Raw genomic sequence first — 14,936 nt, 5'->3', positions numbered from 1 at the left:
GGACATAACTAACGTCGGACCTTAGCAATGCATTTACAAATTAAACAGAAAAGAGGACCCACTGCACACTATTTGACCCACTCATCGCTTCAACAAACTGATGTAAAACACGTTAATGTACAATAATGTTGATTATCACAACTCCATGCTGTCATTATGCCTTATCACTTAAAAAATCTGACAAAGGGATAAGTATTTTAAGTAGTACCATCCATCTTACAAGAAAAATCAGTAGTAGAGCATTGACTTGAAAAGAAATAGCATCATAGAATTTCATCTCAGAACATCACTGAAAATTGACAACATGAAGGTTCGCTGTGACTACAGGAACGTTTTCTCTGTTTCCAACAGTTTTTTTTTTTCAAGTTTTTCCATAATAATGCAGGCAAAATTACGTCAACAATCAAATTCAAGATGAATGGAAGACCTGATGATGGTATGCAGTGGAATGCACATCATCAACGAATACAAATCTTGAGTGCAAGAATCTCAGTTTCAAACAGAATCCAATCCAAGATTTAGTCAACTGCAAAACAACATAACTTGGCTTAACTGAGACTGCTGCAGAGGATCCACGATCAGGAACGTGAAGAGACCTCAGCCAGATTTGTGGATATAGATATCCAATACTAAAGTGGCATACAGCACATGGCAAGTAGCAAGAGAACTCAGCTTTTCTTCATTTCAGCAATGTCATGCATGCAAAACGCCAAAAGAAGTACCAGTGGTTCTGAATAACCCGATCCCTTGTCCTGGACGACCCTGAAGGAAAAGCAAAAGCTACTGAACTTGAATAATCAATTGCGAGTTTAACTTGTTCTCAGGTTCACACCAGAAGCTTCAACATTTCCAGTAATGTATTTGCATATATAATTCATCCAACTTATCCCGGGTTTTTGTGTCTCACTCAGCAACTGCTTGTAATCTTTCAGTGTGGTCTCTGGTAAAGGTTCTACGAACTCACATCTGTCCAGAACTTCAGGAGGCGGCATTCCAGCAATAAGATTTGTTTCCAGTTGAGGTTTATCATTGTACACATACTGCAGACTTTTGGTTAGAGAAGTGTCTCCAAGGCTTGAAGCCAGGGCTCCAGGAATAACTTCCTGCTGGAAAGGTAACCCTCTTGCAGCTTGTAGGCAGAACTCAAACCACTGGTGAACAAGCGGGGATGGACCTCGAACACGTCCACCAATCTGCTCAGTAGCCAAGCCAGTTGCAGCAGGAATAGCCTGAAAATAGATTTAGCAGACTACCACCATGATTGACAGCGAATGGGAGAAGAACTTGCACAATTGTAACCAAGATGATTCGTATTTAAACAGATTAGGATCAGCATCAAGCCTCCAGAGATAACTTAATACTTAATAGACATCTTGTTCTCGGTTTGATTCTTATTTTTATCACAATTTAGCTAATTATACTTATTCTGATGACAATATATTTAAATAAATCAGGATCACAATTTAGCTCAATATAATCAATAACAGATTGTACTGCTGATTGCACGCATTAGTTAATTCTAGTGACAGATTCTTGATCCAGATTGCTTTTTTATGATCATATTACCTGCTTCTCTAGTATCCGAGCTTTCCTGCCACAACAAAGACAGAATATCCATCTTTAACTGAAACATTTTCAGACTGGTAGTTGCCAACTGGAACCAAACATGCAGAAAAAGGATATCTAATGTACAAAACAAGTTCTCCTATGTGCATCTTTGATGGTATAAGGACGTGCATGTGTGCAATAAAGCAGACAGACATTCCATAACATAAGCCACAAACTACAAGTCCAATGAAGACAGGGCAGAGGTAATCCAGAGCTAATGCTTGCAAGTTGATTTAACAACAGCATCATATGACAGAAGACGGATTACTAATTAGGTTGAAGCCCTTCTTCATTCATAGATATTTGGGCTTCAACTAATGAGAATTAGACTTACTGATTGCTGTGTCAACCTTTGAGTAGTTGATAGGAGCAAAAGAAAAGATGTGGAAATTATCCTAACTTCCTAAGGGATTTCATTTCTCATATCTAGTGCATAACTCATCTGTTAGTCGTTCATATGAACATTATTTCATGAAAAGCCCAGAAATCAAATCCAAAGGACAAAGTAACTTAAAAATTGACATATATCAAGGTGACACATACCCACAGGTCTGCCCACAGACTGGTTCCAGATTTAGGAACAATCACTGCCACATCTGACAAGCGTTTGGCCGCAGGAAGGATATCACTACTCCATCCAACTGCAACCCAAACCTCTCCAGCTCCAAGCGCCTTTAGATAGTGGACACTGTCGAACAGACGAACCTATAAAAATCCAGCACCAGACACAAGTGCCACCCCAACAATCCACACAGTATGGAAACCATTCCAGGTGGATAAACCAGATAGGTTAGTAACACAACCAACATACTGGCAAGAACAGTTGCCATGAACTTATCATGCTTGTGGAGCATTTTAACAATCCATACTTTCTCATAACTTCAGTGCCATTCAAGCATGCCATTCTCTCTCTCTCTCTCTCTCTCTCTCAAGAAAAGGAAGAGAAAATGCAAAGTCAACACTAATTGACATGTGAAGCAACAGATTCCATGCAAAGAAAATTCTCTTCCGCCAACCACATTATCAAATGATAAAACCTGAAGCACTAGAGATCTAGCAGTTGGTCTACTTTATACATGTAATCGAAAAGGTTCTGTTACAAAAACAACAGCAGTTTACCCCTCAATGTTAATGCAAAGTTCATCCTTTTGGACATAAGTGTAAATAAATGTTGCTTTACTGTCATATGATGCATAAAAGCTGATTGTCCATAAGCAAGATATATGTGCATTGTAATTTTCTTCCTTTCTTTAAGACAGTTCAAGATAGAGAGAGAAGAAGTTCTATTTGATAATATCAAAGAGAGTTACAATCAGAAATAGTGAAGGTGTCTTTCTCAGCTAAACGGAAAAAACACCTGAACTAAATAATCTTGATACAATGTTATTGTACGATATAAGATAAAAACACCCCTAGGTATAAGAAAAGATATATGTACACATGTACATTAAAATACAATGTTTGACACTTTCCCTGGAACTTGACATGATGCAAGAGGAATTGTGCCAACTTTCAACAGAAATTTCTTGTCTTAAGCTTTTAGTGAACATAAAGGCAATCCATTCTCCAGAATTTACATGTTTAAAATTGTAAACATGTAATAGGCCACAAAGACAACTGATACAAGAGCGAATACTCCTCAGAATAAATAGGAAAATGCAGATGCACTCAAAACATGATTCTTAACAAAGACAAGGACGGAAAATAAAGTTTTTTTTTGTCTAAAAAACAATAAAATGTGCAAAAAAGAATGACAGGGGATAACCTGTTATGAAAAAGTCACACAAAAATAAAGAATCATGAGTTTTGTCAATCACAGACCAAGGAAGTTAAGGAATCAAGGTTAAAATCGTAATGATATATTTAGTCTGAGAAAAAAGGTACACCAAAGAGGGAAAAGAGAGGAGGCAGTTTCAACTTGAACACAACATCATTATGACAAAGGTAATGACGAGTAATGAACATCTATTGTTGAACGGAAGAACCTGTCTCTGGAGAGCAGTCAGGTTGTGAACGACAGCATCTCGACCACCACTAATTTGTGTTGCAAAATTTTTGGTATTATATGAACCTCCCATGTACTTCAAGACTGCACCAACAACTTCCCTGGGAGCATCAACCATTGAAATTTTTCCAGCAAGTTCAGGTCTCCAGAGGTCACTCCAGTCCTACAATTTTGGATGCTTTTCTATTATCAAAACGGAAAATAATCTATAGAAGGAAAATGCAATGGCTTAAGAAATCATAATAGGCCATGAAAACCAATGATAATAAGAACTTGGAAAGTGAAAAAGTCAAGCTATAGTAGGACCACTTCACTAATTCCACATATAGAAGTTCATGGTTTAACAATAAAGAAGAAGGTAATTAAGTCACCTAGATAACAGCTATTAGTTTAAATGTGAAAAATGTCTCTAGGCTTTGCAAATCAATGATCCATTAACCATGAGAGAATTAGTACCTCAATTGGAGCTAAATTATGCCTTTTAAATTTGGTTTTTTTGTAAGCTATGACCATGCATCCCCAGCGGTATGGAACTCCCCAGATCCTTCCATTTGGGTCTAATTCTCCACCATCATTCCTGCGAAGATGTGCCTGAGGAAGATGTCAAACAAAACAAGGCAACTCATGATTTCATCAGGCTAGCACCAAAACGTATAATTGACACTTGACAGAAAACCACTTTTTGACAGATCCAGATAATCCAGTTCTTGAAGTTGACCAAATTCCTGGTTGCGGCCAAACAGTTATGAAGTGCCACAAACTGTGGATATTTAATATGTATACATTATATATATATATGTGTGTGTGTGTGTGTGTGTGTGTGCGACACTAACAATATAGTTGTCAAGCATAGCCACAAATATGGTTGATATTGAAAGATAATAGAAACGATAGAATCATTCCAACTGATGCTAGACAAACCACATGATATTTTCAAAAATTTTGGTTCTAGGAAATATATTATGAATATGCATGATAATTTAATGATAACTAGGTAAACTTGTATATTTTCATCATATGCTTCCTTTCCTTTATTTTATTACGATAAACTTCTGTAATCTTACTCCTTCTGTTTTTACTTTTCAATAACATTTTATTGCATTCAAGTTTTTTATATTTGACAATTTCCCTAAATTTTAGCCAAAAGAATTACTTGAATTAAATGCAAAATTTTTGAGAAAAACATGCTAAGAGATTGTTGAGAACAATATTTGTATTTAAGATTTGAAGTTGCTGTAAGTTTTATCTAAGTCTTTAGGAACCAGTATACACATCACAAACACATTAACTAGGACTCCTTTTTAGTTAATAATTACATACACATGCTATTTCTCAATTGAGAAAAAGAAAACAATAGCACATGAAACCATAAGACTACACAGGACTAAGAGCATTCACTCCTTGGTCCACATCACTGGATCTTTTCTGATTTAATGGTTGTTATACCGTATAAGAAGACTGTGTCTTGCTGAGGCTTGGCATGCTTTTCCATCTACATCTATTATTGTTACAGTCAAGGATGAGCTGAAAGCTTCACATAATTCACACACTTTTTTAACATAGTTTAGGATTGTGCTGATTGAATAAGATCCAATTATCTAGCCCACAGCTGCCCCCTTGGTATATTAATAACATCTACATAAACTCTTAAGTAACAACTTAATGCTGATCAACTTTTTTCATATAGGTTTTATCCACCTTTTCAGGTTTTACAAGTTTTTCACTAGGAAAGGCTAAAAGCATTCTCTGCTTTTTTGGGGTGCAAGGCAGCCTCTTAATGACAGAAGAAATAAATAAACTGGAAAGATTTCAGAGAGAAATCTTTGATGATCAATAGAACATCTATTAGAAAACCCAAGTGACACGGACAATAAATTTTTATTTACTGTTATTAGGTAAGGTCTTCTTATCAGGTATTCAAATTTGTCAAGTTCATTAATGCATAAATATCTCTTAATTCCTTAGGCCCCATTTGTTTCACCCACTCTCCCATTTTGCCAGGAAATTAGTGATTTTTCTAGCTGGATGAAATAAACATCAATAGGGCACATTTTGATCGGAACTCACTAGTAAACACGCTTTATTCTTTGCATCCTCACTTTGATGGCAGATGGATATCCCACCAGCCCCCATGAAATTCCACTTTCCATGAAAAATTTACATGCAGTTAACCTGCACTCATCATCACCCATCAAAACATTTTTTCTTCTCTCATGATGAAACAAACAAAGACTAAGACAACTCAATTCAAAGATGAATCAGATCAAGGGGAAAAAGAAAAGCTTTTTCTGTTCATGAACTTTGCTCATTCTCACCTTCCACTTATCACTTAAACAGTTAAACCAGTCATTCTTTTCAGCATCAACCAATGGCTCAATTATGCCTCTACGTATTGCCATGTCAAGCCACGAATCAGCAAGCGTGATAATATCAGCTGCAATAGCAGATTTTACACCAACATGATGCTCTTTTGATGCTGAAGACAGCTCCTGGTAGATGGCATCAAGTGTACTCCGAAACTCTACCTGAAGCTTTAACCTCTTTCCTTGTACTTGGATGAAGTCCTACGTGATAGAATGACAATATAAGCCTATATGCATCTATACACAGCTGAATGCAGTAAACAAGAAAATACTAAATCAAGGACTGCACAATAAAAAATATATCACAACATTATTGTTTAAAATCAGGATGCTAGTAACACTTAACTTAGTTTCTTATAAATTAGGGAAATTCAGAATGCACATGATTAGTAATTTGAGAAAAGAGATAAATGGAAGAGTCGTTTGTGATGAACCTAAAGCAACGATGTAAGTTCTACCAAGATAAAAGAGGAATAGAATGAGAAAAGACACTGCACAGTGCATATGATCATGGAGGTTCAGGATTTAAAATGTGGATATTAGAGTCACCTGAATGATAGTATTCCTAAAGCAACAATCCAGCAAGAAATCAGGGAAAAACATACACACACAAAATCAAAGGAAACCGAGAAACATTCACCTGAATGATAGAAACCTTATCCTATCAGGAAAGTATTTATTCCTCACTTCAATCCAAAGTCCCATAGGGAGATATTCAGTATTACAGATATCACTTAGAAGTAGTAGTTTCACTTACAAGTTTAGGTGCAATAATTTTTTCATTTAAATTTTTCCATTTATAAAATTTAGTATCTATCAAACCTAAGAAGTAAGAAACAACACTAGGTAAGCTAAACAGGCACTAACGGCACTTACTTTCAGGTTGATGACTTGATGTACAATTAGCTCATTACCATCATCCATACAAGTGTATGTGATGCATGTTATATCGTTATTCAATATGCACCACAATCATTGACAAGCAGCATGAAATAGGAACTAGAATTTTTAAAACCCTTTGACGGTTTGACCTCCTATAGAGAAAATGCTTTCCAGATCAATTTGATTGAGCATCCAATCTGGACTGCAGGCCAATCACACCTCTGTTCATTTCAACTTGTTCAAGTTAGGACAAGTTTGAGATATCTAGACAATGCAAATATCAATTAGAATTCAAGTGATGAAAGTTAAGTTGTGAATTCCAAAGCTACCTCGTTAAAAATGTACCCTTTCTAGACACATTACCAATTCAATAATCTTTAAACTAAACACTTTGCGTTTCATTGATAAGGCTGATTCTCGTATGACCAAATTCAAGGAGCCAGATATGACTTGGAGGGACGTGGGAGGCAGAAAAGTACCTAAACAAGTTAATCGAACCCCAGTTATAAATATTAATAAAAAACTTTTCACCAGAAACTAGCAAGCGAACTGCATCTTACCTTAACCCATGCAGGTGGTATAGATCCACGAAGTGCAATAACCCTGAGAGGCACGGTTAGTGCATACGTCTTGGAGCACCAGTTTTCAAATGCAGATTTCATTTCCTTATCAGTAATTTCTACGTCATCAGAGTGGCTTTCAACAGTATCACCGTCTGATTCATAAGAGCCCAAGGTTAGTAGTTACGAACAATAACCAAGTATATATCATTTCAACTATTACTTCATGTATAAGATTATTTCAGACAAGGCCATCTACATGTACTGTCAAATTTACGACATATTACATTTAACAATGATAATCACTTTATGGAAGCCAATAGCGACAAGGAAGTGGCGGACACAAACACATCAGCGAAGATGGGTGGAGGCGATACCTCACCTAACCTAGCCTCAGTAACCGAAGGAGGAGAAAGATGACCTATCACGTTCTTGTCCGTCCGATTAGAAAGCGTACACGCGGTACACGCACTAACGCCGACGCTCAAGAAGAGGATAGCGGAGGCCGCCAGCCGAAGCGGTGACGGTGGAGGCTCCGGTTGCGGAGACTCCGCACGATTAGGCCTCAGGGCTAAGGCGAGTGTCCGGCGATGGAGGGTTCGTTCCGGGCGATTGGCGGCATGATGATAGGGTACGCCGGCATCGTTAGACAGGCGGAGTGAAGGAGAGGAGCGGACAAGCGTGGAGGAGAAGACCCACATTTCTCTTCCTCACCTCTTCCCGGTTGAAGGGTTCATATAGACGACAGGGAAGCCACTGCACTCCTCCTCCTTATCCACCGCCAAGACGGCAATCGTCGAGTTTCCGACTTCTCTGGCTTGTCGTTGTTTGGGGACGCAAACGGGAAAAGAGTGGATTTCTTCGAGAAACGACCATCCGCGCTCCCTTTCCAAGCCACGAGAAAACAACGTCTTGCGGACAAAATAACTGGAGACGCGCAGGGTCGAACCTCCTAAAAATTCTTACTCTTCCATTACTTCAAATATATACTCCACTTTTAACCGAGCTCGTGAAGGCGAACTTCCATTAACCTTAGAAACAAATTGTTTACTGCAATTTTAGCTTCTATCCTTCTACACAAGAAGCGGTCACCCAACAAAAATCACTTCGACGATTGAAATGAAACCGTGATGATAGTCAGCCAATCAGTTTGAAACTGACTTTATAGATCTCCTTGCACTTTGCAAGCTTAATACCGATGTTAAGACTCAAAACCGCAAGTCTGAATCATCTTCCGCGGCTCGAATCGCAATCGCCATAGCCATCTGGATCACTAACATTTTGCTAAGGCACCTTTAAAACAAGTGGATTCGGATATTGAGAAATTTTAACCAAGAAAGCATGAAATGAAGAAGATGATTGACAAAAACAGAGGACATTTGAAAAGAGACAAGTACCTTAAATCTCAAATGCTTCTAGATGACTCAATAAAATATTGTTTGATGATCAATACTTAGGACAAGAATTGAGGTGAAATGACCAACATCAACACCATGGTCTCAAAAGAGTGGCAACCTTTTTCTCACTCAATAGCAAACATAGACAATTATCATGGAGCAGCTTATTTTTCAGCGTGGGAGTCGGGACTTTTAAAAAAGCTTATAACGTCAAAAACAAGAATTTACCAAAAAAATATTTTTGGTTAAAGTATCATGAATCTGACAAAGAATGGACTCACAAACGTTATTTTTTTATGTTCCTAGAGTTCTTTATGTATGTTTTATGATCCTGGAATTTGCAGCAGAACTAAAAATTCTGAAATGTTGATAATTTTATAGATTTTACTCCCGAAAGTGCTTTAAGCCTTTAACCCGTTTCACAAGGTGCCCGTGAAACGATGGAGGCGTTTTTTGGATATTTTCGTTCAAATCAAGGGATGCTTGGATATTTCTGGCCCTTTAAAAGGGAGGCTGCTTAAGCGCCTTTGACGTACAAGGGAGAGAGAGAGAGAGAGAGAGGATGACGAGGGGGAAGCAGAAGATCGAGGCGCAGAGGCGGAACGCCGAGAGGAACCAGAAGCCGAAGGGTTCCCAGTTGGAGGCGAGAGCTGTCGCCCTCAAGTGTAGCTGCCCTATCTGCAAGGTTCTCTCTCTCTCTTTCGTATCTATGTTTTATTCTTTTCTTCCGATTTCGTTCCACTCTCCTTTTTTTGTCTAGCAGCGTTGAAGACGTTCAATTTCGTCTTTCTTAGATTGGTTATCGTTTTGATGCACGAGCCTTTTGTGAAGTAGGTTCTGTCTTTATTGGGTCGGATAAAAAGTTGTAGTTGAGTTTTTACCGGTGAGGCTTGGTGAAGAATGTTCTATTTCACATTTTTGGGTTGATTTGACTGCTAGGTTCCTTTTTTGCATTTTCTTGATTTCTTCCACTTTAAGGATCCTCAATGTGGTGTAAGAATTAGGACATTCGATGATCAAATTTTCAGCAAGTCCGATGGATTTTGAAGCGTTAGTAACTGAAGACAGACTCCTGAATTATGGAAACACGATCTGGTAGTGGAACCTAGTATCGAGTTCTCCCCGTTCTCTCGGTGTGCTGCAAAGTATTTGATGAGATCCACCTGTAAATTATTCTCCTGCTATCGTTCGAGATCCGATTACCGTCACCTCTCTGTATTATGGTAGCATGGTGTAGCAGGTACGACCCAATGGATGGCTGTATGTCAATGGGCCGTCTATTGCTTTCTTTCTTATTGCAACTTCGTTAGCTCGACTTTGATGCTTGATTTGTCAAATGGCTCTATGAAGGCCTAGAAGGAAGTGAAGGTAACAGTTTGCTGTCGTTTCAGGTTTGCAACTGTTAGCTTAACGTGAAAAACCCAGTTGTGAGCATCTTGGTACGCCTGTATCATGGGCCTCAGTTATGCCTCTTCTGATCATTATATCTTTCGTGATTTGTTTTTTTTCATGTGGTTGCTTGATGCAACTTTTGTTCCTCTTTTCCATTTACCTTTTCATCTTATTTTACCTTGTACCTTTACAATGAAAACCACTCTCAATTCCCATCTGGTTCTCTTCTGCTTTGTTTCTATTTCATCTGCTCGCTGTGATGGGCCCGTCATTCTTTTCTTTCCTGTCATTCTTTTTTTCCTATTGCTGACCAGGACTATAAAGCTGTTCTAGCGTGTATACCCAGATGATCCTTCCCCGAAATTTGCTCTTTAGAGCTTAATCATCTCCTCCTCTGTGTTCTATTTTCCCTTTGGGACCTCCTAGCATATCTTCTGAAGAGATCACATATTGTGAGATCAATGTGAAATTCACAGTGTCATCTCGTGAAATTCACAGTGTCACATCTCCGTAAGAGGCAAAGAAGGAGTGTCTAAATTAGGCTTTGGATATGAGGCACGTTATATTTGTATATTTTGTTCCATCAATTTCTCATTATTTTTGTTGAACTTTTAGCTTATGGTTGGTTTCTTGTATAAATAAAAGCTTCTGAAGTTGCTCCTATTTGTAATAATAAGAAAAAAATTGAGTGGACTTCATTTTGTAATAGGACTGACCGTAATATAAATGCAATGACTTACATCTTTTGTACAATGTGTAAAGAACTCCTGTGCAATTTATCATTTGGTAGTTGTTGGTTTCTTGATCAAAGGAGAGAGTGAGATGTTTGTGTGTGTGTGGGAGCACCATAGTTGGCAAACTTGTGAATCAGACTTAGATTTTTTGACTAGTGAGTCATGGGTCAACAAGATGACTTGGCAACTTACATGAGTCAGGTCATAAGTTTTTATAGTGCATTTTACTACAAATTCATGAAGAAATTGAAGGTAGCTATAAAATAACTATTAAGTACATACAACTAAATAATTGTAGTTCATGAACACAACTATGAAATAATAACAACAAACAAACAATTAGCATTACATTAGTTTATTTCTAATTAAAGACAGTATAGTTATTCCTTAATAACATTGAGTAATATCAGTGCTGAATGATACAATCTAGAATTGGGTGATTACAAGCTCATTCAGAAGTGAGTCATCTAGAATTTGGTTGCATTTGATCAATACTTGACTCTTGAACCAGTGCCTTTGACTGCATCGGCTCGCTGGGTGTGCCATGTATGGTGCACAAACACGTGTATGTGTGTGTGTTGTGTGATAGGGATCTCAAAATCATGGAATTCTAGTTCTCAAGTTTGGCAAGGGTTTTTTTTTTGTTAGTTCATGATCATCAGCCTATTTTCTTTAACTTTGTATTGACTTATTTTGTTTTTCTTCATATGAAAGCTTTTTAAGATGTCAGACAGAAGTGTGAAAGTTCCTTAGTAGGTCTTTTATGTGAAAACCTAATTGCTCATTAGGGTACCAATCGTACGATGGAAGGTAATTTTAGCTTATTTACATTTACAGATTGGAGAGATGAGATAATCATGAATAGATTTTATGTTCATGATGGAGGTCTAATCAGGCTTGTCCCTTTCTTGAGCTTGCTTTCCAAAAGAACTTGTTCATCATGGCAGTTAAATGTTATATTTCGAGGTTTTTCCAGTCAAAATTGGGATATATACAGGTGGAACTCAACCATTACAAGTTGCTTTGAGCACGGGGATCTGGAATTTGCAAGACAAACTTTCGATGGAATGCCTGAACGAAATTTGGTAACTTGGAACTGCATGATATCAGGGTATGTGTCAAATCGCAAAATTTTTGAGGCACATAAAATATTTGACTCTATGCCTAGGAAGAATGTTATATCTTGGACAGCATTGATAAATGGTTATGCAAGGTGTGGCAAGCTGTCAGAAGCTCATGCATTGTTTGATCAAATGCCTGAAAAGAATGTCATTTGTTGGAACACCATGATATCTGGTTACATTAACAATCGAAGGCTGAAAGAAGCACACATTCTTTTTGATAATATGCCTAAAAGAAATTCTGTATCATGGGCAATCATAATTGGAGGTTATCTGAGGCATGAGAATGTTGTTGAAGCAAGGAACTTGTTTCTTTTGGCACCACAGACTGTTTCTCTTGCCAACTTGATGCTGTCTGGGTATGTCAAATTCGGTTATTTTGAGGATGCTTGTGAACTATTCGATAGCATGCCTCAGAAGGACATAGCTTCATGGACTATCATGATAACTTGTTACTCAAAGTGTGGGAAAATGGAAAAGGCGAGACACATCTTTGAACTGACGCCTAATAAGGACATAGCAGCTTGGACTGCTATCATTCGATGTTATCTACAAAATGGAGACATTCAAACTGCAGAGAAATTGTTTGTAATGATGCCTCAAAAAGATGTTATGGCCTGTAATTCGATGATTAGTGGTTACATTGAGAATGGCATGCTTGATGATGCTTTAAAATTGTTTGTGCAGATGCATAAACGAGATACTGTGTCATGGAATTGTATTTTACAAGGCTATGTAATGAAAGGTGATATGGCTAATGCATGTAATTGGTTTGAAGTGATGCCTCAAAGAGATACAATTTCATGGAACACAATGATTTCTGGTTATCAAAGTTGGGAATCACTTTCTCTGTTCTCCAGGATGATTGTTGATGGATATCAGCCTGATCAAGGCACTTTTACAGTTGTCCTCTCAGTTTGTGCTGCTCTTGCTGCTTTAGGATGGGGGAGAATGGTCCACCTTCGCACAATCAAATCTTCTTATGAACATGATACTTTGGTTTTGAGTTCACTACTTACCATGTATTCAAGATGTGGTATTCTGTGTGATGCTGCATTAGTTTTTGACCGGATGTTGAAGAGAGATTTAGTTGCATGGAATGCTATGATTGCAGCATATGCTTATCATGGGTTTGCATCAGAAGCATTTAAGATGTTCCTTGGTATGAGGCAACATGACATTATTCCAGATCACGTGACCTTTCTTGCTCTCTTATCTGCATCTGTTCATGGTGGTTTGGTAGATCAAGGGAAAAGATGTTTCAATTCCATGTGTAACGATTGGAAATTGATGCCTGGGCCAGAACATTATGCCTGTATGGTTGACCTTCTTGGTCGATCTGGTCACCTCAATGAGGCTGTGAAATTTATAAGGGAAATTCCTGATGATCTTTTAACCAGTGAATGGGAAACCCTGCTTAGTGCATGTAGAATTCACGGGAATCTGAATTTGGGAGAAATCGCTTCCAAAGAAGTCATGAATTTGCAGCCTACAGATGGAGGAGTACATGTACTGGTTTCAAATATGTATGCAGCAAGAGGAATGTGGAGAGATGCTGCAAGCATTAGAACCCTAATGAGGAAACAGGGAGCAAAGAAGGAGCCAGGTTGCAGTTGGATTGAGATAAATGCAAAAGCAAATGTGTTTTTTTATGATGACAGATCTCATGCACAGATTGAACGCATACATGAACTGCTTGGATCCTTGGCAGCTGTAATGGAAGATGTTGGTTGTTTAGTTCAAACAATGGCTTGACATTTTGTCAAATGTATGTGGCCATGTTTCCAAATCTGATGCATGTCAGCCCTCACCTTTTGAGGTTACATGCTGCTCGCTGAGGATGCTGAAAGCATCTGCAGTTCTCGCTAATGTTTGAATTTTGTTGTTGGACATATTGTGATTATTGACCACAAAGTGGTGGCATTTATTGGGCTTCTTGCATCTATTTCAAAGTTGTTAGACTGGGAACAAAATCATTGAGCAATATAGAATTGAAATCTGGAAATGTACATTCTGAAAATTTTAGAAGCAGGAAACAGCAAGTATGGCATGCTGGTAGTCAATTGGGGATTGAACCACAGATGACATAGAAGGTGGGCTGGAATTGGTAGGCAAATTAAAAGGGAAGAATCAAGGAAGAAGCTAAGCAGATTGAATTGGAGGCAAATATGTATTCATATTTTTCAACTGAAAAAAAGAAAAACTTCTGTTTTAAAGGTTCTCATTGTGTTCTATCAAGTGTAGAAATGGATCAAAATATGCACCTCCTCACTTCACTAAGCATGATAATGCGATATGTATTCAATCAGAGCTGCAATGAGGATTGTAGGTTCGTTCTTTTTTAGATATTTGTTGTCAAATGTTCTGGTCCTTCTGGATCATGGATCTGCTTGGTCACTTTGCTAAAAGTTCTGATGGGGGAACTATGTTAACAAAACATGGTCTTATGCCACTCATTACTATAAATTAATAGTCAAATAATTTTGTTGCCCATCTCGTTTTTTTCCCTTGTTCTGTGAAAGCATCTGGTAATGTGTGAGCAACTTTTTTTATATGGATTTGATGGGTTACATGCACAGATTGCAGAGTTGATGAGGAAATAGAATTAGGCAGCTTAGTTTAAGATTCATCGTTTTTGTCCTCTGTACTATTTTCTTTCAAATGCAAAGGCATGAACACTCTCCATCATATAAAGATATGCTTCTGTCAAGGTGCTTAGATTCACCATAGGACACCTTGAATAAAGTAAGTTTGCAGACCAAGTAATTGTTGTTTATGCAAAATGCCTTTGGCTAGTTGATTTCAATATCCTCCACATTGTCCAAAAAGTTTTATCTTCATTATGAACATGCATGAGCAATAATGCTTTGTGAT

At 37.8% G+C, this 14,936-nt stretch overlaps 2 protein-coding genes across 4 annotated transcripts; one reads left to right on the top strand and one right to left on the bottom strand.

The window, feature by feature from the left end:
* Positions 1 to 247: 247 nt before the first annotated feature.
* On the bottom strand, positions 248 to 8,941 carry LOC116265567 (uncharacterized). Of its 3 annotated transcripts, none has more exons than XM_050080863.1 (7): positions 8,816 to 8,941; positions 7,419 to 7,573; positions 5,929 to 6,177; positions 4,070 to 4,204; positions 3,594 to 3,776; positions 2,152 to 2,313; positions 248 to 1,229 (listed from the first exon to the last, which is right to left on the bottom strand). In XM_050080863.1, the coding sequence occupies exons 2-7, from the start codon at positions 7,518 to 7,520 to the stop codon at positions 810 to 812; spliced, it is 1,251 nt and encodes a 416-aa protein (XP_049936820.1). In that variant the 5' UTR covers positions 7,521 to 7,573; positions 8,816 to 8,941; the 3' UTR covers positions 248 to 809. The 3 variants fall into 3 exon arrangements, with proteins under 3 accessions (XP_049936820.1, XP_031502124.1, XP_031502125.1); XM_031646264.2 differs by lacking the exon at positions 8,816 to 8,941 and adding an exon at positions 7,801 to 8,785; XM_031646265.2 differs by lacking the exon at positions 8,816 to 8,941 and adding an exon at positions 7,796 to 7,936.
* A 404-nt stretch (positions 8,942 to 9,345) lies between these two features.
* On the top strand, positions 9,346 to 14,936 carry LOC116265565 (pentatricopeptide repeat-containing protein At4g02750-like). Its single transcript, XM_031646261.2, has 2 exons — positions 9,346 to 9,500; positions 11,779 to 14,936. Exon 2 carries the CDS (start codon positions 11,799 to 11,801, stop codon positions 13,815 to 13,817), a length of 2,019 nt encoding a protein of 672 aa, XP_031502121.1. The 5' UTR covers positions 9,346 to 9,500; positions 11,779 to 11,798; the 3' UTR covers positions 13,818 to 14,936.

Source organism: Nymphaea colorata, chromosome 12 (assembly GCF_008831285.2).
Source record: "Nymphaea colorata isolate Beijing-Zhang1983 chromosome 12, ASM883128v2, whole genome shotgun sequence".
Taxonomy (NCBI): domain Eukaryota; kingdom Viridiplantae; phylum Streptophyta; class Magnoliopsida; order Nymphaeales; family Nymphaeaceae; genus Nymphaea; species Nymphaea colorata.
Note: the sequence above shows the minus strand (reverse complement) of the source record. Positions and strands in the feature narration are given on the sequence as shown.